At 41.8% G+C, this 27,342-nt stretch overlaps 1 protein-coding gene and 1 long non-coding RNA gene across 5 annotated transcripts in view; one reads left to right on the forward strand and one right to left on the reverse strand.

Annotated features, from left to right (window-relative positions):
- The first annotated feature begins 854 nt into the window (after positions 1 to 854).
- LOC113587962 (N-acetyllactosaminide beta-1,3-N-acetylglucosaminyltransferase 3-like) lies at positions 855 to 13,415 on the forward strand. Of its 4 annotated transcripts, none has more exons than XR_003411807.3 (4): positions 855 to 950; positions 1,130 to 3,058; positions 3,451 to 3,517; positions 3,767 to 5,584. XR_003411807.3 is itself a non-coding variant. In XM_027026932.3 (3 exons), the coding sequence occupies exons 2-3, from the start codon at positions 3,031 to 3,033 to the stop codon at positions 12,709 to 12,711; spliced, it is 1,149 nt and encodes a 382-aa protein (XP_026882733.2). In that variant the 5' UTR covers positions 855 to 950; positions 1,130 to 3,030; the 3' UTR covers positions 12,712 to 13,415. The 4 variants fall into 4 exon arrangements, 1 of the variants encoding a protein (XP_026882733.2); XR_014119969.1 differs by having other exon boundaries at positions 4,254 to 5,584; XR_003411808.3 differs by having other exon boundaries at positions 3,451 to 3,509.
- Positions 13,416 to 13,448: 33 nt separating this feature from the next.
- Positions 13,449 to 27,342, reverse strand: part of LOC145653770 (uncharacterized) — a 31,429-nt gene continuing 17,535 nt past the window's right edge. The window contains exon 3 of the long non-coding RNA XR_014119970.1: positions 13,449 to 13,535. This is a non-coding gene — a long non-coding RNA (uncharacterized LOC145653770). The remainder of the gene's footprint in view (positions 13,536 to 27,342) is intronic.

A 27,342-nucleotide genomic window follows, 5' to 3' on the forward strand; every position in this document is an offset into this window, starting at 1 on the left:
TAATCCACCACAGCTTGTGGGTTCATATATATCTCACCAAATGATGCAGTATCTACAATGTAGGCTGGTACTGCATTAATGGTCCTCCTAAGGTGTAGTCCATAGGTAGTGTGCTCTACAAACAAAGGACTGGCCTGTTATATGAAGACTCATCAGTCAAAGAGGGGCAATTTCATATGAACTTCAAACATATAAACCCTTCTGTATAGACACCCAAACCAAACATGCTTGTTTAGAATGCTAACAAGGATAGCAGTATCATTGCTAAACACAATTAGCTTTGACAAACCCTTAGGATAGCTTAGCATATCACAATTGATGATTTTTTTATAGAGGTTATAAGAGGTTATAAAGGTGACAGTGCAACAGATAACAACAGATAACAAGGTCACAACAAAACCAGTTTTATTCCTGCCAGGCCCTTCCTGGTACCCCATCCCTTACAATCTGCATATGAAGCTCCATTATGGCCCTAAAGGCTGGGAATGGAACTACCGCAAAGGCCTGTTTCCACCCTGTATACTGTGCTGTTGTATCGTTGTGTGTTGGAATACACTGAAACAAGTTCAGGTTTTGCAAATAACGTGGCAGTATGGAAATCATTTGAAGTGACTGCTACAATGAATTATACTGACATATCCAGAAGAGTGATTAGAGGCCCTCAAAGTGATATTGACAACAGTTGTGAGACTTACCTGTAACTGGACGAAGTGAATGAAAATGTGTCTTAGAAGCTCAGTTTAACTGCATCGGCCGATTCATGTCCAGGGTATTACTGTAACGGCCCCCTTCTCCTTGACTCCACCCCCAAGCCCACATAACCTCTCGACACTTGGCCTTTGTGTTTGTATCATCTTGTCTCTGTGTGTGTGTGTTCCCTCATTACCTTTCCCCCTATCTTATTAGTTATTTATCCATTGAAACTGTCGCTCGTCACAGCTCTTGTTAAGGTGTGTATTTAAGTTCCTTTGTTATCAGTAGCGTTTGTAGGTATTTTAACCTGTGCGTTTCCCATGCTATGCTATATTACAAGTAATGCCTGTTTCTCTGTGTACAACGTCTTTTAATCTAATGTAGTTTACATTACATTCTTGTTCTTCGTGATGTTTCAGTTTTGTTTCTGTTACAGAGAATTACCATGGCATCCTGCTCTCTGCTTAGGCGTCAACATTGCAGCCATCTAGTGACTCATGTCAAAAAATATTATCTAATGGTATGTTCTTCTGGTAGAAAGAATGCTTAGTATTGTGATGTTAACAACTTCACTTTCTCTGGCTTCTGCTGGGATGTCCCTGCCCCCAGTCCAGTCCAGCTGATGATCTGTGAAGCATTTTACTGTGAGAATGAAATCTTTAATGTTACCTCTCCTCTGTCGCTGCAGTAAACCATGCCTGCACGGCTCTTCCTCTGTTATGTACTACTGTAATTTTCCATTGTTGGTTGAGTGTATTTACTGTAAATGCAGTCCTGTTGCTGAGAAGATGTACTGTGAATACTGTCCTGTCTCTGTGGAGATACTTTATCTTTGTTCTGTTGCCAGACAATGATTTTGTTTCAACTGTTGCTAAACAGGTTTTCTGTCTTCATTTATGATGGCAGGGTTTTTTTTCCCCCTTTTTGTCACACATATAGATTCTAATGACTTATGCAGTATTTAGTAGCAGTAGTTTCAGTATGTCAGTAAATTGAATCACTTCTGAACAAATCCTGACTCTATATTAACCATATCCATATCTACTGTTTTCCCGTGTGTGCTTCTGTTGACTTGTTTGTTATCATGTGTCCTCGTACTCTCCATGTTGGCTCAATGACCCTGGAACGTCGTAAAGACTCTGGATCTGGATTTGCCCCTAATCAGTCTCGCTCTTTTCTGCACATGTATATTTACCGCTCACCATTACACACATGGACTTGTCTGTGAATCATTGTCAGTGTATTACACACCAACTTCATATAAATGCTGATCTGCAGATGTTGTTAGGTGACATATTAACGTAGTAGGAAAATGAGTACACATTACAAGGGCTATAAAAAAGTTCAGTTGTACTCAATGCAGCTTGTAAATGTTACATTTATGGTATATATTTAATGCTTTTAACCAAAGGGACTTACAATTATGTAAGAGAACAATTAAAGTAATTGAGGGTTAAGGGTCTTGCTCAGGGGCCCAACAGTGACAACTTGGTGGTGGGGTTTGAACCAGCAACCTTCTGATTACTTAACCACTGAGCTATCACTAACACGTTCATACAAAGAAACATCGTATTGTGTTCTACTCTCATTTAAATTATTTTGTTATGAAATAATTTATCCTCAATCAGGTCCCATCACTTTACTTGTTAAGTGTTGATACAATCAACTAGAATACAACACGTTAGAATGTTTCTCTGTACGTCATCTCTCTTTATAATTCCTCCTTGTTTATAATCGGGTTTTCTATACTTATGCTCTCTCGCTCGCTCTCTCTCAAGCACTTGAAATAGAAATGCTAACAGCATAGATGGCACGGAACGGGCTCAGTTTGGCATGAGCAAATATGATTTGATGATCTTTTCGAAGTTTCGTAGCAACGGTCGATATCTCTCTCTTTTCTTCAATCGTATCCTTTAGTAATTGTAAAGGAAATGCTACATGCTTCGGTGATTCACATACAGTCAGTAGTATTATGTTCTCCAGGGAAAAATGCTTATGTAAGCAAAGAACGTTAAGGGAGTGTGACTATAGATCAGATAAACAGCAAAATAAGAAACGACCCCCAAGCAGACCGTTACCAACTGACCTGAAGAGGTAAGCAACGCTTAAAGCTGATTGGTCAGAGCATACAGCCAGAATTGTATATTAAGCAACGCTCTGTATGACTCGGAGCTTCTCTCGGCAGTGAGCCCCACACTCTGTGGAATCTTTCTTTTTCATTAAAACCTTTTTACTTATTATCCACATCTGACTCCCCGTTTTTATTGAATTTCCACCACAGTAATCAATATTTTTCCACCGCATTTAATACATTGTACAAGGAGACGTCAACCGAACATGAACATCCGCAGACAGATTTCTTCTTGTAAGTAACGTGTTTCTTGTTTTGATTTATTATGCACATTCCGTAATCATCGTTATCAAGGATCTGCTTAATAGCCTAATAATAATTCTTATTATATGTTCAGAAATATCTGTCACTTTATGATATTTTCAGTATTACCAACTTTAGTACTTTTTATAGGATATGGAAAATTAACAGTTAACCATCAGAAAAAAACGCAGTGTCCGTTGGATCACAGTCTCTTCCGTCACTCATATCAAAACGCATGTGTTCGGTGGCAGATTAAGGCTTTAGACGTAAGGGTTTTGAGGATCAGAGAGCAATTACCAGGTTCCGGTTTGTTCTGAAAAGGTGTTAGATACGTTCATACCTCAAATTCAGGTCACGAGACCAAACTTACCTGGTTCTTCTAGCTCTGATCTGCCTTCAGGAGGTCGGGAACTTCTTTTCATCTGTGGAACCAAACTGGAATGTAGGAAGGTATTATTAAAATGAAAACAAATACTGTTTGTAATAAAACATATATGAAACATATGTCATTATGAAACATATAATTTGTATCTTTGCTGTGTCACTCTGTACATGCTTTTACATAAAGCAAGAGTGTTTAGACAGTGAAGATTAATTGAACTACTTAATATGTGAACGGTGAATGTAAAGTCAGTGAAGTGGGTTTGATAGACATCTGGTTGAAGGTGTGTTTGAGCTTCTGTTTCTCCTGTTCCACAGGATTTCTGGGGGTGGCAGAATCAGTGGGGAAGAGGGAGGCGTTCTCCAGTTGCTTTCTAATAATATATTTTATCTGATTTAGCTGTGACATGCAAATGCCTCCAAGCACTCTGTAATGAAAGCTAAGCGTTTGTGGGGAAAAACACAGCAGAAACACATAGCATTGGCTAACAGTTTGGTGGTTGTGACTGTAGAGAGAGACAGAGAGAGAGAGAGAGAGAGAGAGAGAGAGAGAGAGAGAGAGAGAGAGAGACAGAGAGAGAGAGAGAGAGAGAGAGAGAGAGAGAGAGAGAGAGAGAGAGAGAGAGAGAGAGAGAGAGTACTGTTTTTATCTCCAAGGGGACATTTCTGTGTTGAAGTAGCATAAATGACAAGACACAAATATAATACAAAAACATAGTGCAAATGATGTAAACATGTACAACAATAGACATGATGCAATAATGTAAAATGTGCAGTGTGCTAATTAATGTGCCATGTGCCTTAGAAACTCTCCAGCAGTCAGTCAGTTACAAGGCTACTGCAGTGGGCAGTAAGTTCCTTACTGCAGCAGAACTGAAGAAGCTTCTGAATGAACACACTCTGCCGTCCGTCCTGTAGATACCGAACACATGCTGCCATCTGTCCTGCAATCTGCCCAGCAATCTAAGAATGCCTACAGCGACACGCAGCCACCAATGATCCCCTGCCATAAATTGCTTGTGTCAATTTTTGTTTTCATAATATGTATTTGGTCACATGCACTCATGATGTTCTTCCTTGTGAGTTTGAAACCAAAAGGGATAGCAAAGGCCTTAAGATGATGTACTAGTTCTCAGCAGAATGTCAATCACAACAATGATTCAAAGTGGACAAGAAATGCCCCTGAGTGGTACAGAACTGTTGTACAAGTAATGTGTAGATAATCTCCATAGAAAAACAAATTATATGTCTAAATTGTATCGATTTCCAAATGCACCAATTGACTTTATGTGAAAAAGTACTTGTATGAAATTCAAAGTTCCCAGAACACCCTTTCTATACACATGCTCAAACACAGATGAGAGCCAAAGTCCAAAATCATTCACTTCATGTGAACTGTTTATGTGTGTACTGAGCTGCACATTTTTAAATCTAAGGGGCAAACTTGACCCTGGACATTATGCAACCCATGGATGACTGCACCTGACCAGAGCCGTTTAATAAAAATGATTAAAAACCTGTCAACCATAAGTCGTGGTGAGGCTAGTAGAAAATACAGTCTGCTCATGTCATTCCTGTACACAGCCTGCAGCCAAGGTGACCAACAAGAAATGTGTAGGTGTCAACCAGGTCAACATCTTGTCCCATGATACTTATTGGTCTGGTTGTGGCCTTTTCGTCTTGCTCTCAAACACCATCTCCTTGGTCTTGGGTCACACAGAGGAGTAGATGGTTTTTCCCACACCTGTCATCACAGTTGTTTACTGGCTCCCTCATACACCTGATACACCCGAAACACCTGATCACCTCAGAGTCATCAGAGAGTTTCTGCAGGTGACACAGATGAGACGTAGACTGGGTACAGGGTAAAGGAAGTTAGGAGAGCACAGTAAGAGCACAGGTCTCTGTGGTCCTCCAATACTGCACAGAAACCACTTAGACAGGCAGCTTCCAGCCACATGAGCTGGTGTCTCTGACCCAGGACATCATGAGCTGGGGTCTGTCTGGGGTCTCTGACCCAGGAGATCATGAGCTGGGGTCTGTCTGGGGTCTCTGACCCTGGAGATCATGAGCTGGGGTCTGTCTGTGGTCTCTGACCCAGGAGATCTTGAGCTGGGGTCTGTCTGTGGTCTCTGACCCAGGAGATCTTGAGCTGGGGTTTGTCTGGGGTCTCTGACCCAGGAGATCATGAGCTGGGGTCTGTCTGGGGTCTCTGACCCTGGAGATCATGAGCTGGGGTCTGTCTGGGGTCTCTGACCCTAGAGATCATGTGCTGGGGTCTGTCTGTGGTCTCTGACCCAGGAGATCTTGAGCTGGGGTTTGTCTGGGGTCTCTGACCCAGGAGATCATGAGCTGGGGTCTGTCTGGGGTCTCTGACCCAGGAAATCTTGAGCTGGGGTCTGTCTGTGGTCTATGGGAGCAGAGTGGGGAAGGTGTGGGAGTGAGACAGGGTGAGTAGTTATAATGGAGTGAGGAGTGACAAAGTGATGGAGGGTGAGTAGTTGTAATGGAGTGAGCAGTGAGGGAGTGAGTAGTTATAGTGGAGTGGAGGACGTGTGGTTATAGTGGGGTGTTACGCTTCACAGTTTGTGTGGTTGAGAGTATGTGAATGTGTGTGTGTTGTATTCTGTTGCAGCACCTCACCTCTGCTCTATTAGATGACATTATTTGTGTTGCACCGCCGACTCCGGAATCTGATGATTATCAAAGGGCCTTTGAAAACGCTCTTAGAGCTCATCTGTGGGTGTTTTGACTCAGAGCACACCTGTGTGTGTTTTTAGCTCACCTAATGTTTGCTTGAATACCATATTGCTACTTGTTACTTAGAGTTCTGACTGCTCTTTCTGTAATACTGACTCTGAGTTTCGCCTGCCCTTTTTGTACCTGTGCCTGTCACTTTGTGTATAGTGCATATAGCTTGGTATTGTTCTGTATATAGTCTTTTTTGGATGTTTGTTGTACTCATCACAACAGGGGTAGGGCTGGTCCCTGTTTGTGTTTAGTTTTGTTTAATGTTGATGTTTTGTCAGTAGTTAGAGAGATGAGACTAAGTACTTCTGTTTCACTCCTGCTTGTTGTTTTTTCTTCACTAGGGTAGATAGTGCCAGTAGGTAGTGGAAGTGGGTAGTGGTAGTGGGTAATGGTAGTTGGTAGTGGTAGTAGGTAGTGGTAGTGGGTAGTGGTAGTGAGTAGTGGTAGTAGGTAGTGGTAGTGGGTAATGGTAGTTGGTAGTGGTAGTGGGTAGTGGTAGTGAGTAGTGGTAGTAGGTAGTGGTAGTGGGTAATGGTAGTTGGTAGTGGTAGTAGGTAGTGGTAGTGGGTAGTGGTAGTAGGTAGTGGTAGTGGGTAATGGTAGTTGGTAGTGGTAGTGGGTAGTGGTAGTGGGTAGTGGTAGTGAGTAGTGGTAGTGGGTAATGGTAGTTGGTAGTGGTAGTAGGTAGTGGTAGTGGGTAGTGGTAGTGAGTAGTGGTAGTAGGTAGTGGTAGTGGGTAATGGTAGTTGGTAGTGGTAGTAGGTAGTGGTAGTAGGTAGTGGTAGTGGGTAGTGGTAGTGAGTAGTGGTAGTGGGTAGTGGTAGTAGGTATTGGTAGTGGGTAGTGGTAGTGGGTAGTGGTAGTGGGTAGTGGTAGTGGGTAGTGGTAGTTGGTAGTGGTAGTAGGTATTGGTAGTGGGTAGTGGTAGTGAGTAGTGGTAGTGGGTAATGGTAGTTGGTAGTGGTAGTAGGTAGTGGTAGTGGGTAGTGTTAGTAGGTATTGGTTGTACATAGTGGTAGAGGATAGTGGTAGTTGGTAGTGGTAGTAGGTAGTGGTAGTGGGTAGTGGTAGTAGGTAGTGGTAGTGGGTAATGGTAGTTGGTAGTGGTAGTAGGTAGTGGTAGTGGGTAGTGGTAGTGAGTAGTGGTAGTAGGTAGTGGTAGTGGGTAATGGTAGTTGGTAGTGGTAGTGAGTAGTGGTAGTAGGTAGTGGTAGTGGGTAATGGTAGTTGGTAGTGGTAGTAGGTAGTGGTAGTGGGTAGTGGTAGTGAGTAGTGGTAGTAGGTAGTGGTAGTGGGTAATGGTAGTTGGTAGTGGTAGTAGGTAGTGGTAGTGGGTAGTGGTAGTGAGTAGTGGTAGTGGGTAATGGTAGTTGGTAGTGGTAGTAGGTATTGGTAGTGGGTAGTGGTAGTGAGTAGTGGTAGTGGGTAATGGTAGTTGGTAGTGGTAGTAGGTAGTGGTAGTGGGTAGTGTTAGTAGGTATTGGTTGTACATAGTGGTAGAGGATAGTGGTAGTATGTAGTGGTAGTAGGTAGTGGTAGTGGGTAATGGTAGTTGGTAGTGGTAGTAGGTAGTGGTAGTGGGTAGTGGTAGTGAGTAGTGGTAGTAGGTAGTGGTAGTGGGTAATGGTAGTTGGTAGTGGTAGTATGTAGTGGTAGTAGGTAGTGGTAGTGGGTAATGGTAGTTGGTAGTGGTAGTAGGTAGTGGTAGTGGGTAGTGGTAGTAGGTAGTGGTAGTAGGTAGTGGTAGTAGGTAGTGGTAGTGGGTAGTGGTAGTTGGTAGTGGTAGTAGGTAGTGGTAGTAGGTAGTGGTAGTAGGTAGTGGTAGTGGGTAGTGGTAGTAGGTATTGGTAGTGGGTAGTGGTAGTGAGTAGTGGTAGTGGGTAGTGGTAGTAGGTAGTGGTAGTAGGTAGTGGTAGTAGGTAGTGGTAGTGGGTAGTGGTAGTAGGTATTGGTAGTGGGTAGTGGTAGTGAGTAGTGGTAGTGGGTAATGGTAGTTGGTAGTGGTAGTAGGTAGTGGTAGTGGGTAGTGGTAGTGGGTAGTGGTAGTAGGTATTGGTAGTGGGTAGTGGTAGTGAGTAGTGGTAGTGGGTAATGGTAGTTGGTAGTGGTAGTAGGTAGTGGTAGTGGGTAGTGTTAGTAGGTATTGGTTGTACATAGTGGTAGAGGATAGTGGTAGTTGGTAGTGGTAGTAGGTAGTGGTAGTGGGTAGTGGTAGTAGGTAGTGGTAGTGGGTAATGGTAGTTGGTAGTGGTAGTAGGTAGTGGTAGTGGGTAGTGGTAGTGAGTAGTGGTAGTAGGTAGTGGTAGTGGGTAATGGTAGTTGGTAGTGGTAGTGAGTAGTGGTAGTAGGTAGTGGTAGTGGGTAATGGTAGTTGGTAGTGGTAGTAGGTAGTGGTAGTGGGTAGTGGTAGTGAGTAGTGGTAGTGGGTAATGGTAGTTGGTAGTGGTAGTAGGTATTGGTAGTGGGTAGTGGTAGTGAGTAGTGGTAGTGGGTAATGGTAGTTGGTAGTGGTAGTAGGTAGTGGTAGTGGGTAGTGTTAGTAGGTATTGGTTGTACATAGTGGTAGAGGATAGTGGTAGTATGTAGTGGTAGTAGGTAGTGGTAGTGGGTAATGGTAGTTGGTAGTGGTAGTAGGTAGTGGTAGTGGGTAGTGGTAGTGAGTAGTGGTAGTAGGTAGTGGTAGTGGGTAATGGTAGTTGGTAGTGGTAGTATGTAGTGGTAGTAGGTAGTGGTAGTGGGTAATGGTAGTTGGTAGTGGTAGTAGGTAGTGGTAGTGGGTAGTGGTAGTAGGTAGTGGTAGTAGGTAGTGGTAGTAGGTAGTGGTAGTGGGTAGTGGTAGTTGGTAGTGGTAGTAGGTAGTGGTAGTAGGTAGTGGTAGTAGGTAGTGGTAGTGGGTAGTGGTAGTAGGTATTGGTAGTGGGTAGTGGTAGTGAGTAGTGGTAGTGGGTAGTGGTAGTAGGTAGTGGTAGTAGGTAGTGGTAGTAGGTAGTGGTAGTGGGTAGTGGTAGTAGGTATTGGTAGTGGGTAGTGGTAGTGAGTAGTGGTAGTGGGTAATGGTAGTTGGTAGTGGTAGTAGGTAGTGGTAGTGGGTAGTGGTAGTGGGTAGTGGTAGTAGGTATTGGTAGTGGGTAGTGTTAGTAGGTATTGGTTGTACATAGTGGTAGAGGATAGTGGTAGTATGTAGTGGTAGTAGGTAGTGGTAGTGGGTAGTGGTAGTGGGCATTGGTAGTGAGTAGTGGTAATGGGTAGTGGTAGTGGGTAATGGTAGTTGGTATTGGTAGTGGGTAGTGGTAGTGGGTAGTGGTAGTGGGTAGTGGTAGTGGGTAATGGTAGTTGGTATTGGTAGTGGGTAGTGGTAGTGGGTAGTGGTAGTGGGTAGTGGTAGTGGGTAATGGTAGTTGGTATTGGTAGTGGGTAGTGGTAGTGGGTAGTGGTAGTGGGTAGTGGTAGTGGGTAGTGGTAGTGGGTAATGGTAGTTGGTATTGGTAGTGGGTAGTGGTAGTGGGTAGTGGTAGTGGGTAGTGGTAGTGGGTAGTGGTAGTGGGTAGTGGTAGTAGGCATTGGTAGTGAGTAGTGGTAATGGGTAGTGGTAGTGGGTAATGGTAGTTGGTATTGGTAGTGGGTAGTGGTAGTGGGTAGTGGTAGTGGGTAGTGGTAGTGGGTAATGGTAGTTGGTATTGGTAGTGGGTAGTGGTAGTGGGTAGTGGTAGTGGGTAGTGGTAGTGGGTAATGGTAGTTGGTATTGGTAGTGGGTAGTGGTAGTGGGTAGTGGTAGTGGGTAGTGGTAGTGGGTAGTGGTAGTGGGTAGTGGTAGTGGGCATTGGTAGTGAGTAGTGGTAATGGGTAGTGGTAATGGGTAGTGGTAGTGGGTAATGGTAGTTGGTATTGGTAGTGGGTAGTGGTAGTGGGTAGTGGTAGTGGGTAGTGGTAGTAGGTAGTGGTAGTAGGTAGTGGTAGTGGGTAGTGGTAGTGGGTAGTGGTAGTAGGTATTGGTAGTGGGTAGTGGTAGTGGGTAGTGGTAGTGGGTAGTGGTAGTAGGTATTGGTAGTGGGTAGTGGTAGTGAGTAGTGGTAGTGGGTAATGGTAGTTGGTATTGGTAGTGGGTAGTGGTAGTGGGTAGTGTTAGTAGGTATTGGTTGTACATAGTGGTAGAGGATAGTGGTAGTATGTAGTGGTAGTAGGTAGTATGTAATTGTTAGTGGTAGTAGGTAGTAGGTAGTGGTAGTAGGTAGTGGTTGTAGGTAGTGGTTTCTCTTGTACAGTGGTTTTTGCTTGCTTGTTAAAATTTCCATTTCAGCAGTGACCTTCCTAAAGTCTTTCTGATGTGTTTGTTATTCCTACACTTTAACAATATACCTATTCATAAATCCATCCCTGTGCCTGTTGACGTTTATTGTTGGCTTTGCTACCATTTTTCTACAGCTACAATTTTCCCCACTTTATCTATCCATTGCTCCATACTTTCTGCTATGGGCCAACTTAAGCTGGTCATAACAGGGGTGGAGAGGAGAGTGGAGGAGCTGATGAAGGATGTGTGGTTGTAATGGGGTGGAGATTGGAGTGGTTTCTTCAGGTGGGGTTTATTGTTGGGAAAACATTGTACCCATGATCCATGATGCATGATGTTATGTGTTTAAGGCCCCCAGCTGATTCACACACCTCCCAGTTTGTGGTCTCAAATTACACCTACAGAGAATCCTCTGTTTCATGTAGCCACCCTGTTGTGGTATTTTCATGGAAGACTGTCTCTGAACTACAGGCAGGTATGTAAGTGACTGTACAGCCAGCTCGCTGTCAGATCTTCCAAGTGCAGATTGTACAGATAAAGTGTATGCATCCTGTGGTGCAAATCTCCTATCCTATACTGGAGATGAGTCTGACACCAATGGGTAAAGCAAAAGTAAATCTTATTTATTATTTGTCTCAGCCTGAGGGCATCTCAGGTGTCTGTATGGGAGAGGCAGGAACCTCTTTTCCTCTGTGCTTCTTTATACTACTCTCAGCCCTCTCAAATGAGTGAAACAACACCAAAAAGGGCTGTTTTTGTCCCTAATGTCCCACAACAGAGCGTTTTTCTCAGAAACCAAATTAGCAGATTATACTAAGTATAGTTATTTTGATGTTCTAGCAATGTGCACAGAGTTTGGAGAAAAAGGAACTGTCTGTTCTATGTTCTTGTAACACAAATACAATGTAGTTTTCCATTACAATCCTCTAAATTTGCATACAGGAGGCTAGTGCTCTGTTCTCTCTGCCATAGCGATAAACTTGCCTGGCCTCACCTACATATTGTTTCTACTGTGCTCATGTGCAGATCACCTAATACCAATTCTACTGCTCTTGCACCATGTTTTGATGCCTCACTGATGAAAATTGTTTGCTTTTTAACAGGGAACAAGAAGAAGAGACAACAGGTGGGAGTAGCTGTTCTGTTTGTCATGGGCGCTTTGTGTTTGGTTATAATACTGGGACCAAATCTGCAGGACAGCAATGAGGAAAACACTGGAGAACTGTATCAGGAAACTGAATTTATGTCAGCAGAGCCCCTTCAGACAACAGAACCTCCTATCAAATGTGAAAGAAATTTTTCTGCTTCCAAAGTCACAGGATTTTCCGGCCTGCCACTTCACATCCAAGACTTCCTGTTTTACCGCCATTGCCGTTATTTCCCAATGCTGCTGAACGTTCCCAATAAGTGTGGTGGTCCCCAGAATTCTGCACACGTGTTTCTTCTGCTGGTCATCAAAAGCTCTCCGGCGAACTACGAGCGACGGGAGGTCCTGCGTAAAACGTGGGCAGCAGAGAGGATGCAGTATGGCAAACAGATTCGCACGGTGTTCTTGTCTGGGACCAGTGGAGATGGCTACCATAAGATGAGGCTGAACAAACTCCTGTGGCTGGAGAACCGTGAACACCAAGACATTCTGCAGTGGGACTTCAAGGATTCCTTCTACAACCTCACCCTGAAACAGGTCCTGTTCATGGAGTGGCTGGAGAGATGGTGTCCCAATGCACACTTCCTCCTCAACGGAGATGATGACATTTTCGCTAACACAGATAACATGGTGGAGTATCTGAAAGGGCAGAGCAACGGGGATGGAAACAAACACCTCTTTGTTGGAAGCTTGGCCTTTTATTTGGGTCCCATTCGAACCAGAGGCAGTAAATATTACGTCCCAGTCCAAGTGCATGAGTCAGACCGCTATCCTCCCTATTGTGGTGGATGTGGATTTTTGCTCTCGCGATTCACTGCCAGGGCTATCCACAATATGTCCCAGTCCATCACCATGATACCCATTGATGATGTTTACATAGGCATGTGTCTGGAAAAGGCTGGTCTCAAACCTGAGTCACATATGGGTGTGAGGACTTATCTCCTGAGTGTTCCCTCTCAGAAGATAGACTCACTTGACCCATGCCACTATCGTGACATTCTCCTGGTCCACAGATTCCACCCTTATGAGACTTTTCTCATGTGGCATGAAATCCATCAGGATGATTTGAAATGTTGAAAGACTTAAAGTATTACTGCAACATAAAGGGTGGGATGAATTTAAGAGTAAAGAGTAAATATTGTATATTTTTGTTAATTGTTTATTTTTTTGTAATTACAGTTACTCCTTGTACTCATGTTTGTACACACACACACACACACACACACACACACACACGCTCCATTTTATGAACCTTTTTGTAACGTTTGTAACGCTGCAGGGCGCTGAACAGGACGCACAGACTCCCTCGACATTGTGAAACATTTAATGATACAACATGTAACAGATAATGGTGGCACTCACATAACATCAGCAATGAACATAGACCCACTTAACACTGATGATAAATATATAACAAACGCAGGCTAGACAAATACGGGCACTAACATATTTTCTAACTAACAAACAATGAACAACAGTGAGGGGCGCGCGGACAGGGGTTTAAATAGCCTAACGAACATTAATGCTTAACCCCGTACAGGTGCGTACCCTCACGGGGGTGTGCCCACAAACAAGAGTGAACCCCCCCTGCACGCGGCAGGCCGTACCACGTGACTTGTGTGGTGGGGGGACAGCTTCCCGTGACACTATTATTCTGTTGGAACGGTTTTAGCAAAGAACATACATGGGGAATAGGGAGCTGGTGTCCCTTTCCAATCTTTTGAATACAGAATACACATAACCGATAGCAAAGCTTAATTACATATTTATAACAACACATTTTAGATGGTATGGTTTAGATGCAGAGAAATTGTGTTTGGGGCTTTTCCTGAGGTCGTTCCAATCCAGGGTCAAAACGGTAAGGCTGAGTCCAGGAGGTATTCAAGGAATAGGCTGAAGATCTGGAAGGCAAGCACAGCTCGGTACACAGGGCATCAGGTGCTGTTTCTGTAAACCATGTGAAAACATGTTTGAAATGTCTAAACATACATTAAAGCTAAAAAAGTTGAAGGGGGGCAGTTAAAGATAAGAGAGAGGGCCATGATTGGAGGTTGGAACTTTTTCAGGAGATAAGAATAAGGATAAAAGATGACCAGGTGAATAAGGTTTTAGATGTTCTTGAGGTTACTCATTTATTGTATACCTTATTGGTTTCAATAAAGTTCTTTATCTGTTTATCTTTACAATCCTGGATGCTGACTGTCATTGCCTGCTGAGAGCTTTGAGTCAACACTTTCTGTCCAGATTCACCTCAGGCAAACATGCCCTGTACTCAGTATGGGCATGTTATGTTATGTTATCTTATATGTGCCAGTGTTTAAAAAAAATGGTTTCTCTGCTCACTCCAACGGAGCTTAAACTGTATCATCATGTAAACAATAAACACTAGTCAAGAATAATTTGAATTGCTACTGAATTAATTATTTTAATTCTTGATTTTAATTATTTAATTCAGAATATTATTTATTTGAATCTGCTGTTACCCTATACGATACTGATATTATTGGATATGTAGCTTGTTCTGTTGGACAGATATATTCTCAGTAAATAGCATATTCTATATGCAAAAAAGGAAAATGATATTTAAAAATAAGTGCTGCATAGCAGTAGATCTATGGTCTCCTTTTTCTCATTAAACTGATCCTAGTTTTACTCTGACAACAGTGTCAATGTAGTTCAGAGGGTGAAGTAGTGGATTTTTATTGCATATTTTCATTTATTCTATGACCATGAATACATATCTTCTCAACTTTATATGTTTTTTAAAATGTATTTTATTTGTAATTTCAAATAAATATATGAAGATTAAGTTAAGAATAAATAAAGAATAAGAATTAAAAGAAAGAAAAATGCACTGTAGTGCTTAAAAGTTAAAAGGGCACTACTGCAGGGTCTGGGGGAAGTGTGTTTGACCTGAGCCCAAAGCCTACACCATTAAGACCAGTAATAATACCTTCAAGTCAACTCTGTAGTAAACCAGTAGCCAGTGTAAAGACTTCAGAATGGGGGGATGTGACCTTTTCTTTGCTCCTAGTGAGAACTCTAGCAGCTGTTTGGTTGTTTCGTGGCCATTACAGTAATCAACCTGCTAAAGATAAAAGCACAGATGAGTTTCTCTAGGTCTGGTTTACTCGAAGTCTCTGATCTTGTTGATGTTCTTAAGGTGATAAAATGCTGATGTAGTAATTGATTTGGTATGACTGTAAAATTGCGATCTGAGTCTGATAGCATGCCAAAGTTATGAGCTAACTCTTTAGATTTTGTTTTCAAGTCCAAAAAGGCTGCTAGTCTGTGGCTCTCATGGTTGCTACCAAATATAATAATCTCTGTTTTATTTTTATTCAACAACCTAATGTCTAAGGACATCTGAATGTCGTCTGCATAGCTGTGGTAAGACAGCCCAAAATCTTATATGATTTGGCCAAGAGGAAGCATGTATAAGTTTAATAAGAGTGACACTCTTTCAGAAACCTTATTTTCTATCTTGACAAATGTGTCCTGCCTCACAGTTACAAACAGAGCCATTTTAGGACTGATTCTGACCAACCCACTTCTCAGATCCGTCACTTCTCAAGTGCACTAAAGATGCAGATGCATCTATCTCATATCAAACTGTGCGTAATGTGTGCAATATGTGTAAAGTGTGTAATATGTGTAATAGTGGATTTTAAAAAATGAAAATGGTTGCAATCTCTTTGCAAATGCTTTTTTTTTTTTTTTTTTTTTTTTTTAGAAAGAAATGGCCCATTAGCAGTGCTTCGGGTGTAAACCAGAATGCGCTTTTGAGAACAGATATTATCTTCTTTTTTTCAGTAGAGAATCCAGTCAGACTAGAAACCAAAGTAACCGGAAATTCTTTGGCAAATTCAAAAGTTCAGTTGTAATCCTTGATTATATATGATGTTACTATTACTAGTTTTACTGGTTGCCCCTAATATGTATTATTCATACTGTCATCAATCCTTTCCGTTACACTTTATCCTCCTCACAATTAATACAACATTCCTTTCTATATTAACCATTTCTGTACTGTTAGCATGACTTCAAGCAGGCATGGCCTCAACCATAAGCACAGCTGGACCTGTGATGTAAAACCGTTTTTAAACTTAGTCATTTGGACTTTAGTTTAGTACATTATAAACAAATGCATGTACTGTGTTTCTGTATGTGACGGTTGGCCCTCCAATGACGTCGCAGTTCCTATAGCAACGTCGGTCATGCTCTCCTTGCGTGTTGTCCATGGCTGTGACCCAGTCCGTACTACACACGAATACTATAATACTACAAAATATACTGATCTTAACGGGTTAGTAAAAAAATATTAACGTACTACCTCGTTTCGTGCTAACAGGAAATTGTTAAGTGTTGCTATGCCAGCATACGTAACTGGAAGCTACGACCTCTTTAATCAAAAAAGGAAATTAACGATACTTTTCACCGCACTGCTTTACGACGACAAAGACGCTCCCGTAAATGTGTGCTGTTTTATTTACTAACTTTACGTGTAGGTTCCAGTTTTCTTTTCAGACAGTTGTTTTTCTGTGAATTAACCCGCATTTAAGGAATTAAACCTTTAAGGAAAACGGCGAAACCGGAATGAAAGGCCGCTGGACTGGAGAACGATCCGTCCAAATTACCAATATAATCAATGGTTGTACAATGGATATTCGTATTTTAGTTGTCATTTTAAAAGTTGGAATTCGAATGAACAGTTACACTATTAATATTACCATCATTATTATTAATCAAACTTGTAATTAAACCAAAATTATATTGTTCTTACATTTTATTTTAATCTCACTTAACAAATTTGTCTTAAGTATGAGGAGCCTCTTTCCCCTGTCTCCTCCCTCTCTTTCCGTGGCAGGTTATCAGCAGGTGGGTGTCTTCATCAGTCCCTGAGAATTTGATATGACTTGTAATTTTTAACTTCCTTCTACTATATTCAGTTCTGACCACATAACGCTTCATGCTTTGCAGACTGTTGAGACCGTACAGACTACAGCTTAGGGTAATGCATCTCCACACCAGGCTCAAATGTACATATTCATGATTCAGTTTTATACCTCTGTTCTGTACATATTATCTTTCTACCAAAAGCAGCCTCTGTCTGCTGGTGGTGGCATTTGTTTATTTTGTTTTTCATTATCACTTTTGTTTTAATTTTGTGCCACACTCCACACAGGCGCCTCAGGTTCTCCTCTCACACGCCATGCCACCTGTGTCATTATGTCTTTATTTATTTCCTTTAATACCGCTTTTCATTTTAACCGGTGTCTTGGCTATTAATGTTCCTTTTGGTTTCTTTCGACTCCACCCTGCTTTGGGTGGAGGTGAGTGGACTTTTGACACACCCTTGACAAAGAAGACACACCCTTGACAAAGACAAACACAGTGAGGACTTTATAATGCATATGAGGAAAAGCCAAGTTATGAATTTTGTGTTTGGTAAAGACTTTTTCCCCCATGGTAATGTTCTACTCCAGCAGGAGCACTGCTCTTTAAGATGGGGAAACATGCTGGGATTGGTATAATAATAATAATAATAATAATAATAATAATAATAATAATAATAATATGACATGTTTGAACAGGTCAAATGCTTGCAGATAAAATAGTTTTAATTTACAGCGGCGAACAGTCGTAACAGTCGTAACAGTGAAACAGCCAAGGGTGAAAGCCAGAGCAGAAAGGAGATCAAATACAAGGGGGACAACCAGAATCACGGAAAAGAACCAATCCAGGGTACTAATCCAGAAGACAATAGAAGGAGTACCACACCAGTTGGAACCCATTATCACCACATTTCAAGAGAAGACTTCTCTTAAACTTGTCCTAAAGAAGATTGTTTTTCTACACGCACCTGAGCCTGGTGGAGAGGTCATATATCTCACCCTGAGGGCCACCAAAGCCTACCCAGGATCCTCTACAGAGGCCTCTGCCCTGTACACAAATCACTCTAAAAGGATACAGAACCGCCATACCCCCTATGTCTTATGTTATTAATATGTCTAATGCACTGTTGGGCCTCTTTTCCCTGTTAATACTCTTTTTATTACCTCAGTACACAGGGGAAGCACTCGGTACACACTATAGAACTGCGGTAATACTTCACAGAGGTGAAATGGAACAGGAGAGAATATACAGTGTAGCAAAGATAAATCAGAGGTGACATTAATAATCTGGTGATGAGGAGCTGGTGAGGATGTGCTGGGGAGTTGCAATCATGAATTGGGGGCAGCTGCATGACAAATGATAACCCATAATATGATATTCTTGGAATAAGGATGGTGAGTGGAAGTTGTGCTCACTTTCTAGTTACCTTCAGGTCAACCTAAACTAACTCTAACCATAACCCAGACTCACCATAACCCAGGGAGATTATTATATTATATAACAGTCCTGTTTCAGAGGTGGATCCACATTAGCATAGCATGCCTGGGAAAGGCATATGTGTACACAAGGAAGGCTTTGCACTGGGGCATCAGTCAGAACTCATCTGCAATTGTGTAATCTGGATTTCCAGATTTGATATCATAATCTAGACTTTACAGTTGCAAAATTAAATTATAGAAATATCACTGTGTGCCTAAAACAGGTTTTTGTTTTTTTTTCTTTTTCCCAAGAGCCTTGTTAGATTGCAAAACTAGTCTTTGCTTTTTGTCGTAGTGCTTTGCACATTTTAAATGTATTTTGAATACTTACAAGTTGCAATAAAGATGAATGGAATTTAGTGGCAAAACAATGGAAAATTGTCTGTTCAGATGTACGCAAACACTGAAGGTAAAACAAGCCTTAGCTTCCTTAGGAAAGAAAAAATAACCTGCATAGACACGTTTTTGTTGGGAGGGCACATTTAGTTTTTATTGTTCTGAAGAGATAATTTTGTATGTTAAAATTCGTGTCATGCTTTTTTTTTATAACCTTTGACAACAAACCCGTTTTGTAATCGAAGTTTATCCATTATTGTATGTATTTATTGTTTATGTCACGTACCGGGTTAGAACCAGACGCTTGCAGATATGATTAACGGAGTGTGTTTGATTTACCAAAGGGTTATTTACTAGAGCCAAACTCTGACAAACGTTTGAATAAAACGAACCAAACAAACTAGAGACTCGAGAAGTCCAAACGAGAGCAAACACGATCCATGAACCCAGACAACGCAAAACAACCGCGAACTTCACCAGAGAAGCGACAACGCCAGGAAACACAGAACTGGCGAAATAACGTTACATGCTAGGAAGGTCGCACATTAACCACAATAACGTAAAACTACACACTCTAAACTGGGTTTAAACAGACACACCAGCAAGACTAAAGTGGACACACGGCTATCAAGAAAGGCGGGGAAAGAACACAGAAACGGAACAAGGAAGCACGAGGAACAAATAGCGTTGCCAAGGAAACAGCTATGCCAGTGGGAGGGGCGATCTTGACAGTTTAATGAATTTTTGCTGCTTTGGATTAAAATCTTTCATTACTCGAATATCTCCTTTCCACACTGTATGGTAAACAACACTTTATCTGCTTTAGTGTGCAAAAATGGCAATTTAAAAGTCAAAAATGACCCTCAGAATTATGCGTGAAGAACTGGACTTATTTTTGTTTTTCTGTTTCGTACTTCGTACATTAAAGCAGCCACTGGGGACAGAACTCCGCAGTGTGTTACATCACTCAGTGAAAACCTTCGCTGGACAAGCCCAAACCACCTGATTATACGGCTTGAACAGAGTTTACCACACATATGATGTTTAGAGATCAGTTCAGTGTCTTTCCAGTGGCAAAGTTACAATGGAGCATGGCCAGCTTGTTTTAAAAAGTTCTCCAGCCAGATCCACGCACGTATTTACTGATACAAGCACTAAGAGCAGTGGTTCATCATGCAACATCTGTTGATATGAAGAGTAGAAATTAACTAATAACTTAAAACACCACTGAAGATCAGGAGCACAAGGTGTGTGATTCCACAATGCATGTGTGCTTTTATGAGATGCCTTGGTAACAATGCATTGGCACAAGCAGCCAAGGACTAAGCTGATGTCATCAGTCCAGAGTCAGAGCCTCTGTCGTGATGAGATCCATGCCAGTGACAGAGCTTATCAGCTGCTGGGAACACCACAACCTTGTGAGGACTCCACAGTGATGAAAGAAGACACTCCAGTTTGTAATGGAAGAACACACCCAGTTTATAATTGAAGAAGACACCCAGTTTGTAATGGAAGCTGACACCCTAGATTGTAATGGAAGCTGACACACCAGTTTGTAAATACTGAGCCACAAAGAAATCTTCAAAAGTAGGCTGCGTGATTACAACACATATAACAACACAGATAGGAGGAGCAAAAACCTTTCCCTGTGGTTATTGAACAAGGACTGTGACCCTGAACGTCTCCTCCCAGCTGAGCGCACTACAGAGGCATTCGAAGTGCTGATCCATAGTCTTCTTTATTAGTTCATCATTAATGAATGGTTCCTAGATATGTAAAACAAGCAGCTGGCACAGCAGCGGTGAGGGAGGGAGATACAAGTGAGAGTAAGATTACGGAGAGTCTTTATTCTCCATGAAGGAAAGGTCACAGTGCTGACCTGTCAAAATAGATAAAAAGGTAAATAAAATAAAAAGGTAAACACAATGGCAGTAAGAACTCGAAACGCAAAGTCACCGATGAGCTGTTTGGACTGGACTCGTGTTCCTGTGGGCTAAAATAAAGGGAGAAACATGGAACAAACAAAACACAGGGCAGGTAGGTGTGTGTGTGTGTGTGTGTGTGTGTGTGTGTGTGTGTGTGTGTGTGTGTGTGTGTGTGTGTGTGTGTGTGTGTGTGTTTGTTTTGGGTGGGTATGTTCCTCTGGCTTGGTGACTCAGATGCCACAGTGATCAGCAATTTCTGGCATATTTCAAAACTCCCTTTCATGTCTAAAGTTCTGGGTAAAAAGGTGTTCTGTTTGTTTCTGGTGAGAAAAATCCAGAAGCCATGAAACATGCAACCATGTCCTCCAGTGGAGAGCAGCAAAACTGAGCACTTGGCTGTGCTTCTCTTCTGGCGCCTGAGGAGGCTCTAGAAAAGTGTAGCTCAGACCCAGTCCGAATCAAATCCAGGTGCAAACAGACCATTCTACTGAATGGTGGCCCCCATTCACACTGGTCCATTTGAATGCTAGCCCGCCGTTCATGCTGGTCCATATAAATGCTGGTTCAAACTTGTCCATTTGAATGCTGGCCCCCATTCACACTGGTCCATTTGAATGCTAGCCCTCTATTCATGCTGGTCCATATAAATGCTGGTTCACACTTGTCCATTTGAATGCTGGCCCCCATTAGCACTGGTCCATTTGGGTAGTTTTGCAATGCATGTAACAGACTATTGAACTGTTGATTTGTGTTTAAATGCTCAAAAAAGCTTTTTTTAAATTAAGGTTTTGCGCCACCTTATCTGCCCCTTTGAAGCCTCCCAGTGGCTAAAATTAAACCAGCAAAAATCAATCAATCAATAATGAATAAATAAATGAAATCATTTTAAGTATCCAACAAATCTGCACAAAGAACCTGCTTCTGGCCCACGAGGGAGACCCCAACTCAGACACCTCCCCCTTCATCAAGCTCAGTGATCCTGGGATCGGTGTAGCCTTGCTGGCAAAGAGACTCAGCCAACAACACCCTATACAAACAAATACCCTGCACAAGCACCCTGTACAAACAAACACCTTGCACAAACAGCCTATACAAACATCCTGCACAAACACCCTGCACGAATATATACACCATGCACAAACACCCTCCACAGACAGTACATTGCTCAGTGGTTCAATTACTTGACTTGTAATTGGAAGTTTGTGGGTTCAAGCCCCAGCACTGCCAAGTTGCCACTGTTGGGCCCCTGAGCAAGACCCTTGACCCTCAATTGCTCATCTTGTACTCAGTCAAAATCCTATGCTACATTGGATAAAAGTGTCAGCTAAATGCTTGAACCATGTGATACAGGTTGTCCCCAGTTTGTCACAGTGCTTAGCATGCATTAGATGAACTACCACTTGAAGATTTAGCTGTAAGAATGGTTGAATGATAGTAATGTCATTCAATCTCAATATGTCATTTTGAAGTGGGATGAAATTAATTGATTTTTCCTTTTTGGGTTTTAAGTTTATATCTGTCTCTTCTTCCTGTCCAGGTACGCAGGAGAGTCTATAGTAGCTATTTCCCCATAAGTCAGATGTGTGGAGTTTTGGTGGTGTTCTGCATTGTTCTGGAGGGCGCCATTGTTCCCACTGCTCCCACCAAAGGTAAGACCCAACACAACATCTGTAGCATCACCATCTGAGTCTCCATTAGATCTTACATAAGTGAATGCAAAGTTGTACTGAGCAAAATTGTATCAATTTCTAAGACTGAAATGAATGGGTGTGTAATGCAATTTGAAAAATGCTTTTCTGTCATTTTCTGTCATTATACATAAATGCAGTTAATTAATGGGATTTCACACAGAGCGAACTGGAAGATCTGGATTCTTTTTATTGTTGGGGCTCTGAGAAAATTAACCTATGGCCAGAAGAGTTTCTTAATTACCTTTCTGGTATTCCTGATATTTTCATAATTATGTGTCTGGGCTATGGAGTCCAGATTAGAACCAGTTCTACTGGCTGAAGTGTGAATGGAGGATGTGTTTTTACTTGTCGTGCAGGTGTACAGTATGATGCTACAGTGCTGGTCCCGCAACAGTGAAGACAGACCTATGTTCTCCCAGCAACAGGACCTCATTGAGAGCAGCATACAAGACAAAAGAGAAGGATCTAAAGGATGAAGCTATGTCTTAAAAAGCAACGTGGACATACACATGACAGTCTGACATTTACTTTTATCCAGAGCGACTTACAAAAGTGCTTTGTCATTTACTCATAGAACACATCCTAGCCAGTACAGTAGGTCAGTGGTCTTCAGTGGTGTTTTTAGGGCTTTTAGCTCATTTCCACTCTTCACATCAACAACCCACCCATACACACACACAAACACACACACACACATGAAATGTCCCTTGTGCATAAAAAGTGCCATATAAAGAAACTTGACATGCCTTGATCCTATAGCTCTTACCCTTGCGAGCTATACCTAGCCTTTCAACATCCTGAGGTACACCTGTACGATAGCGGTTCAACATCCTGAGGTACACCTGTACGATAGCCTTTAAACATCCTGTGGTACACCTGTATGATAGTGGTTCAACATCCTGAGGAACACCTGTATGATAGCATTTCAACATCCTGAGGTACACCTGACCGGGCTCTACAGGACAGAATGACTACAGGCCTGTCACTCTGATGTCTATGGTCACAAAGTCCTTTACACAACTGGTGTTGGCCCACCTGAACAACTTTGTAGGACACGTTTTGGACCCCCTGCCGTTTGCTTAAAAAGACAAACAAGTGGATGACAGTCAACATGGGGCTACACTGCACCCTACAAGACTACCCAAGGACATGAGCAAGGATCCTGTATGTGGACTTCAGCTGGGCATTCAACACCATTATTCCAAATATCCTCTCCCCCAATGTCTCCAAGCTCACTGTGGCTCCTGCTATCTGTCAGTGGATCACAAGCTTCCTGACAGGTAGGGAAAAGCAGAATATTAAATGTTATCTATTGTCATTTATATTATTATTCTCTTATACTTATTCTATGATTGTCCGCAATAAGAAACATCTCAATAATTTTATTAAGGTGGCTAACAAAATAACTGCCATTTATATTTATATTTTTGGCCTTTAGCAGGCGCTCTTATCTCGAGTGACTTACAGAAGTGCTTTGTCATTTACTCATAGAACACACCCTAGCCAGTACCATAGGTTAGCGGTTAGAGGTTTTTATGTTTGTAGATTTAGTATGCCTGGCTGCAAATCAAATGTCCTCGTTGGTTATAATAAACAGAACAGAACTGAACTGGAAAGTCCATCTGTGTTCCCCTCCTTCCTTCCAGGCCATGTATTCCTCAAAAACCAGGTAACGTGCTGGGAAAATCATTCCAGATCCCTCACACCCTGGACATGACCTCACTCAACTCCTCCCTTCCAGCAGGCGCTACAGAACCCTTGACACTACAACATCTATACACGGGCAGTTTCTCAGTCAAATCGTAAATAGTTGACTGACATCTGTTATGCAATAGCTACTCTTGTACCCTCAGATAGATACAACTGTATAAATGACAACTTCACTCCCATACGTAGGCATTGTGTGGCACTACCACACACACTTGCACTTTATGTATACTGCATGTTTTTGTTTTACAAACAATTTACAAATTATATGCATGTTGTGTATTGTCTGTACTGATTAAGTCACCAAGTGCCGGGAACAAATTCCTGTGTGTGTCAGTATATATGGTCAGTAAATCTGATTCATATCCTGATTCGTATCCCCTCAACTCATAAACAACATTCTGCTAATCTCAGTTACATGCTGTGACTATAGTCATGGCCAAATGTTTTGAGATTGACACAAATTTTGGATTTCACAAAGTTTACTGCCTCGGGGTTTTTTTTAGATCCTTTTGTCAGATGTTTATATGGTAAAGGGAAGTACAATTATTAGCATTTCAAAAGTTTTTTAACTTTTCATTGACAAATACATCCAGTTTAACCAAAGACTTAATATTTAAAATGTTGACCCTTCAATTTTAAGACTTCTGCAATTCGCCTTGGCATGCTGGATATCAGCTTCTGGGCAACATGTTGACTGATGGCAACCCATTCTTGCCTAATCAGTGCTTGGAGTTGGTCACAGTTTCTGTGTTTTTGTTTGTCCACCCTCTTTTTGAGGACCACAGGTTCTCAATGGGATTGAGATCTGGGGAGTTTCCTGGCCATGGTCCCACATTTTAAATGTTTTGTTCATTGAGCCACTCGGTTATCACTTTTGCCTTGTGACATGGTGCTCTCTCATGCTGGATAAAACATTGTTTATCACCGAATTGCTCCTAGATCGTTGGGAAAAGTTGCTCTTGAAGGATGTTTTGATACCATTCCTTATTCATGGCAGTGTTCTTAGGCAAAATTCTGAGCAATAATTATACTTCACTATAGTATAAACATCTGACAAAAGGATCTAAAAAAAAACTGAGGCAGTAAACTTTGAGAAAACCAAAATCTGTGTCAGTCTCAAAAATTTGGCCATGACTGTACACCTGTATGATAGGTAAGGGCACATTTCCAGTCAGCTTGAACTGATGGTGCTTTATCAGAATGGAATGTATTTGGTTTTGTGTTTTAAAGTAAACTTCAAAAGATTAAATCTTTCACTGCTTCGAGCACACACCTTATCCTGCTTTATTTTTAAACCCTGAAATTAATCTACAATTGTAGATGTCAGCAGAATCATTGTATAAAGGATTTCCTCACAATCTGAGGAATGTAGACACATGTAGATATAGCAGATGCAGCCTCAAAGTCTTCAGAGCTAGTTTCACTTGTCTGAGCAAGTTAAGCATTCACCTAAAATAACACTTACACACCCTTTATATTACATCATTTACAGTCTGGTTGATGCTAAGATTAAATTACTCATTACCAATTAGTGTTAGTCTCCATTTAGTGCGTGGTGACGTCTGACAAGCTGACAGTGATGTGAAGAAAGCGTTATGCGATGTTAGTTTAGGCGGACACAGTCGCTCCTTCAGACAGACATCATGGATCGTCACATGTCGCCCCCTAATGTCTGCATGGACAATTACACAATCTCATACAAGTAGTTACACTTGCTTTAAATGTTGTGGTGTGGAGACAATATCTGGGTCACATCTCTGAGGGTCACCTGCAGGCTGTCACATACTGTATAGAGAACCGAAGACCAGAGAGAGAAAGCGAGGGGAGGGAGGCTGAACCACATCAAGAAGATTAATGGTCTGCTCTCTTCACAGGAACAAAAAACAAACAGAGAGAGAGAGAGACATATAAGAGAGAAGTACACCTGCTGTGTGCTTCTATCAAAAGCTGCATGATGTTAAAAACTTAATGCGTTTAGTACTATTTTATTTAAAAGTGGTATTGATTTGAAAATTGCTTCTCTTAATATACAGTTGTTTTGGTGAACAAATGAACACATAAGTAGATAAAAATGTGTCTTCATTATTTACAGAGACAAATTTATTAGGCTGCCTGATGCTGTAGATCACTATGTAAATTGTACATAATGTGTTGTTTACGATCATTTACACTACACATTCCTTGCAGTTCATAAGCTGTGATCTCATCTAAGCAATACAACTTATGTATGTAAACACTTCAGCATCGACATGCTGGGATACCTGCACACAGTACTGGGGATACATGCACCCAGTATTGGGGTAAATGCACACTGTGTGTAGAGTTTCTGCACCCCCTCTCCCTCTCTGCAACACAACAGTTCTTAAACAGCATACACAGTTTGAACAGCAGATTTAAAGATACAAAACATTTAAACAGAAATGTTTACACCCAAGATAGAGCACCATCTACAATCATTCACACATCAGGACAATTTATTAGAATAGCCAGTTGAGCTAATCTCCATGTTTTTGGACTGTGGGAGGAAACCCTGGATTCCCCTGGCATTCTCCAAACCCAGACTCATCAATCAGACTGCCAGACAGAGAAGCGTGATTCATCACCCCACAGAACAGGTTTCACTGCTCCTGAGTCCAGTGGCGACGTGCTTTATGACACTCCATCTGACGCTCAGCATTGTGCTTGGTGTAAGGCTCACATGCATCTGTGTAGCCATGGAAAGCTCTGACTATACGCCTCAGCACTGGGTGAGCCTGTTCTGTAATGTTACGTGCTCTGTCACTTCATGGCTGAGTTGCTGTGGTTCCTAAACACTTCCATTTTTCAATAGTCCCACTCTCATCTGATCATTGAATATCTAGGAGGGAAGAAATTTCACTAAGTGACTTGCAATGGTGGCATCAGTGAGCTCTTTATAATGACACATTCTTTCATGGATATTTGTAAAGGCAGACTTCATGGCTGGGTGGTTAATTTGGCATCAGTGAGACTTTGAAGGGGAAACACCTGAATTTTACCTGAAGAATGTGTATCATTTTAATAAACACATTTGGCTGCAGTCTGATGTTTATTCATTATGAGGAAGAGGAAGTCAGCATCTCTATTTGTAGACTCAGGCCTGTACTTTAAAGCAAACCTGTAATCAGATATTTCTGCAACCTAGGGTTTGTCCCACAGCATTGAGCTTTGTGACTTCATTGTGCAGGTTAATTGGTTACTTTCATTGTAGACTGAAATGAGGGCCATGAACAGGCAGTCCTGGTAACCACCCATTTAAACACCAGTTTCCCAGAATGCAATCTGTAGTTTCTATCAGCAGGCCTTATGTCCATGACCCATAGCCTATGACCTACAGTGCTGCTCCCTGCCCCAAGACCTTCCTCAGACACGTATAATTTTAGCATACACAGCTTCTCAAAGTCTGGGAGGGCCATGGCTGGTAGGTTTGGGAGAGCGGCGCTTCATATCTCCAGTGCTTCCACTTTACAGAACTGGATGGTGAAAGCTGAAATGTTCTTGTTTTTCCTAACTCAACCTAGCCTCTGTATTAACTCAACCTAGGCTCAGTATTAACTCAGCAAGCCAACCAATATTTTGGTCTGACAGTCTTTGGCTTCTCATTTGTGAGAAAATGGACAGCTTGAGCTTCACTGGAGTTCCTCTGATACCCAT

The sequence above is a fragment of the Electrophorus electricus genome, chromosome 25 (assembly GCF_041902795.1).
Source record: "Electrophorus electricus isolate QZ-2024a chromosome 25, ASM4190279v1, whole genome shotgun sequence".
In the NCBI taxonomy this organism is placed as follows: domain Eukaryota; kingdom Metazoa; phylum Chordata; class Actinopteri; order Gymnotiformes; family Gymnotidae; genus Electrophorus; species Electrophorus electricus.

Excerpts from the sequence above, each read along its gene's own strand:
- LOC113587962 (XM_027026932.3), top strand. The coding sequence starts at position 3,031 with ATGAACATCCGCAGACAGATTTCTTCTT. Across the intron at positions 3,059-11,590 it reads CCGCAGACAGATTTCTTCTT|GGAACAAGAAGAAGAGACAA; the intron begins GTAAGTAACGTG and ends GCTTTTTAACAG.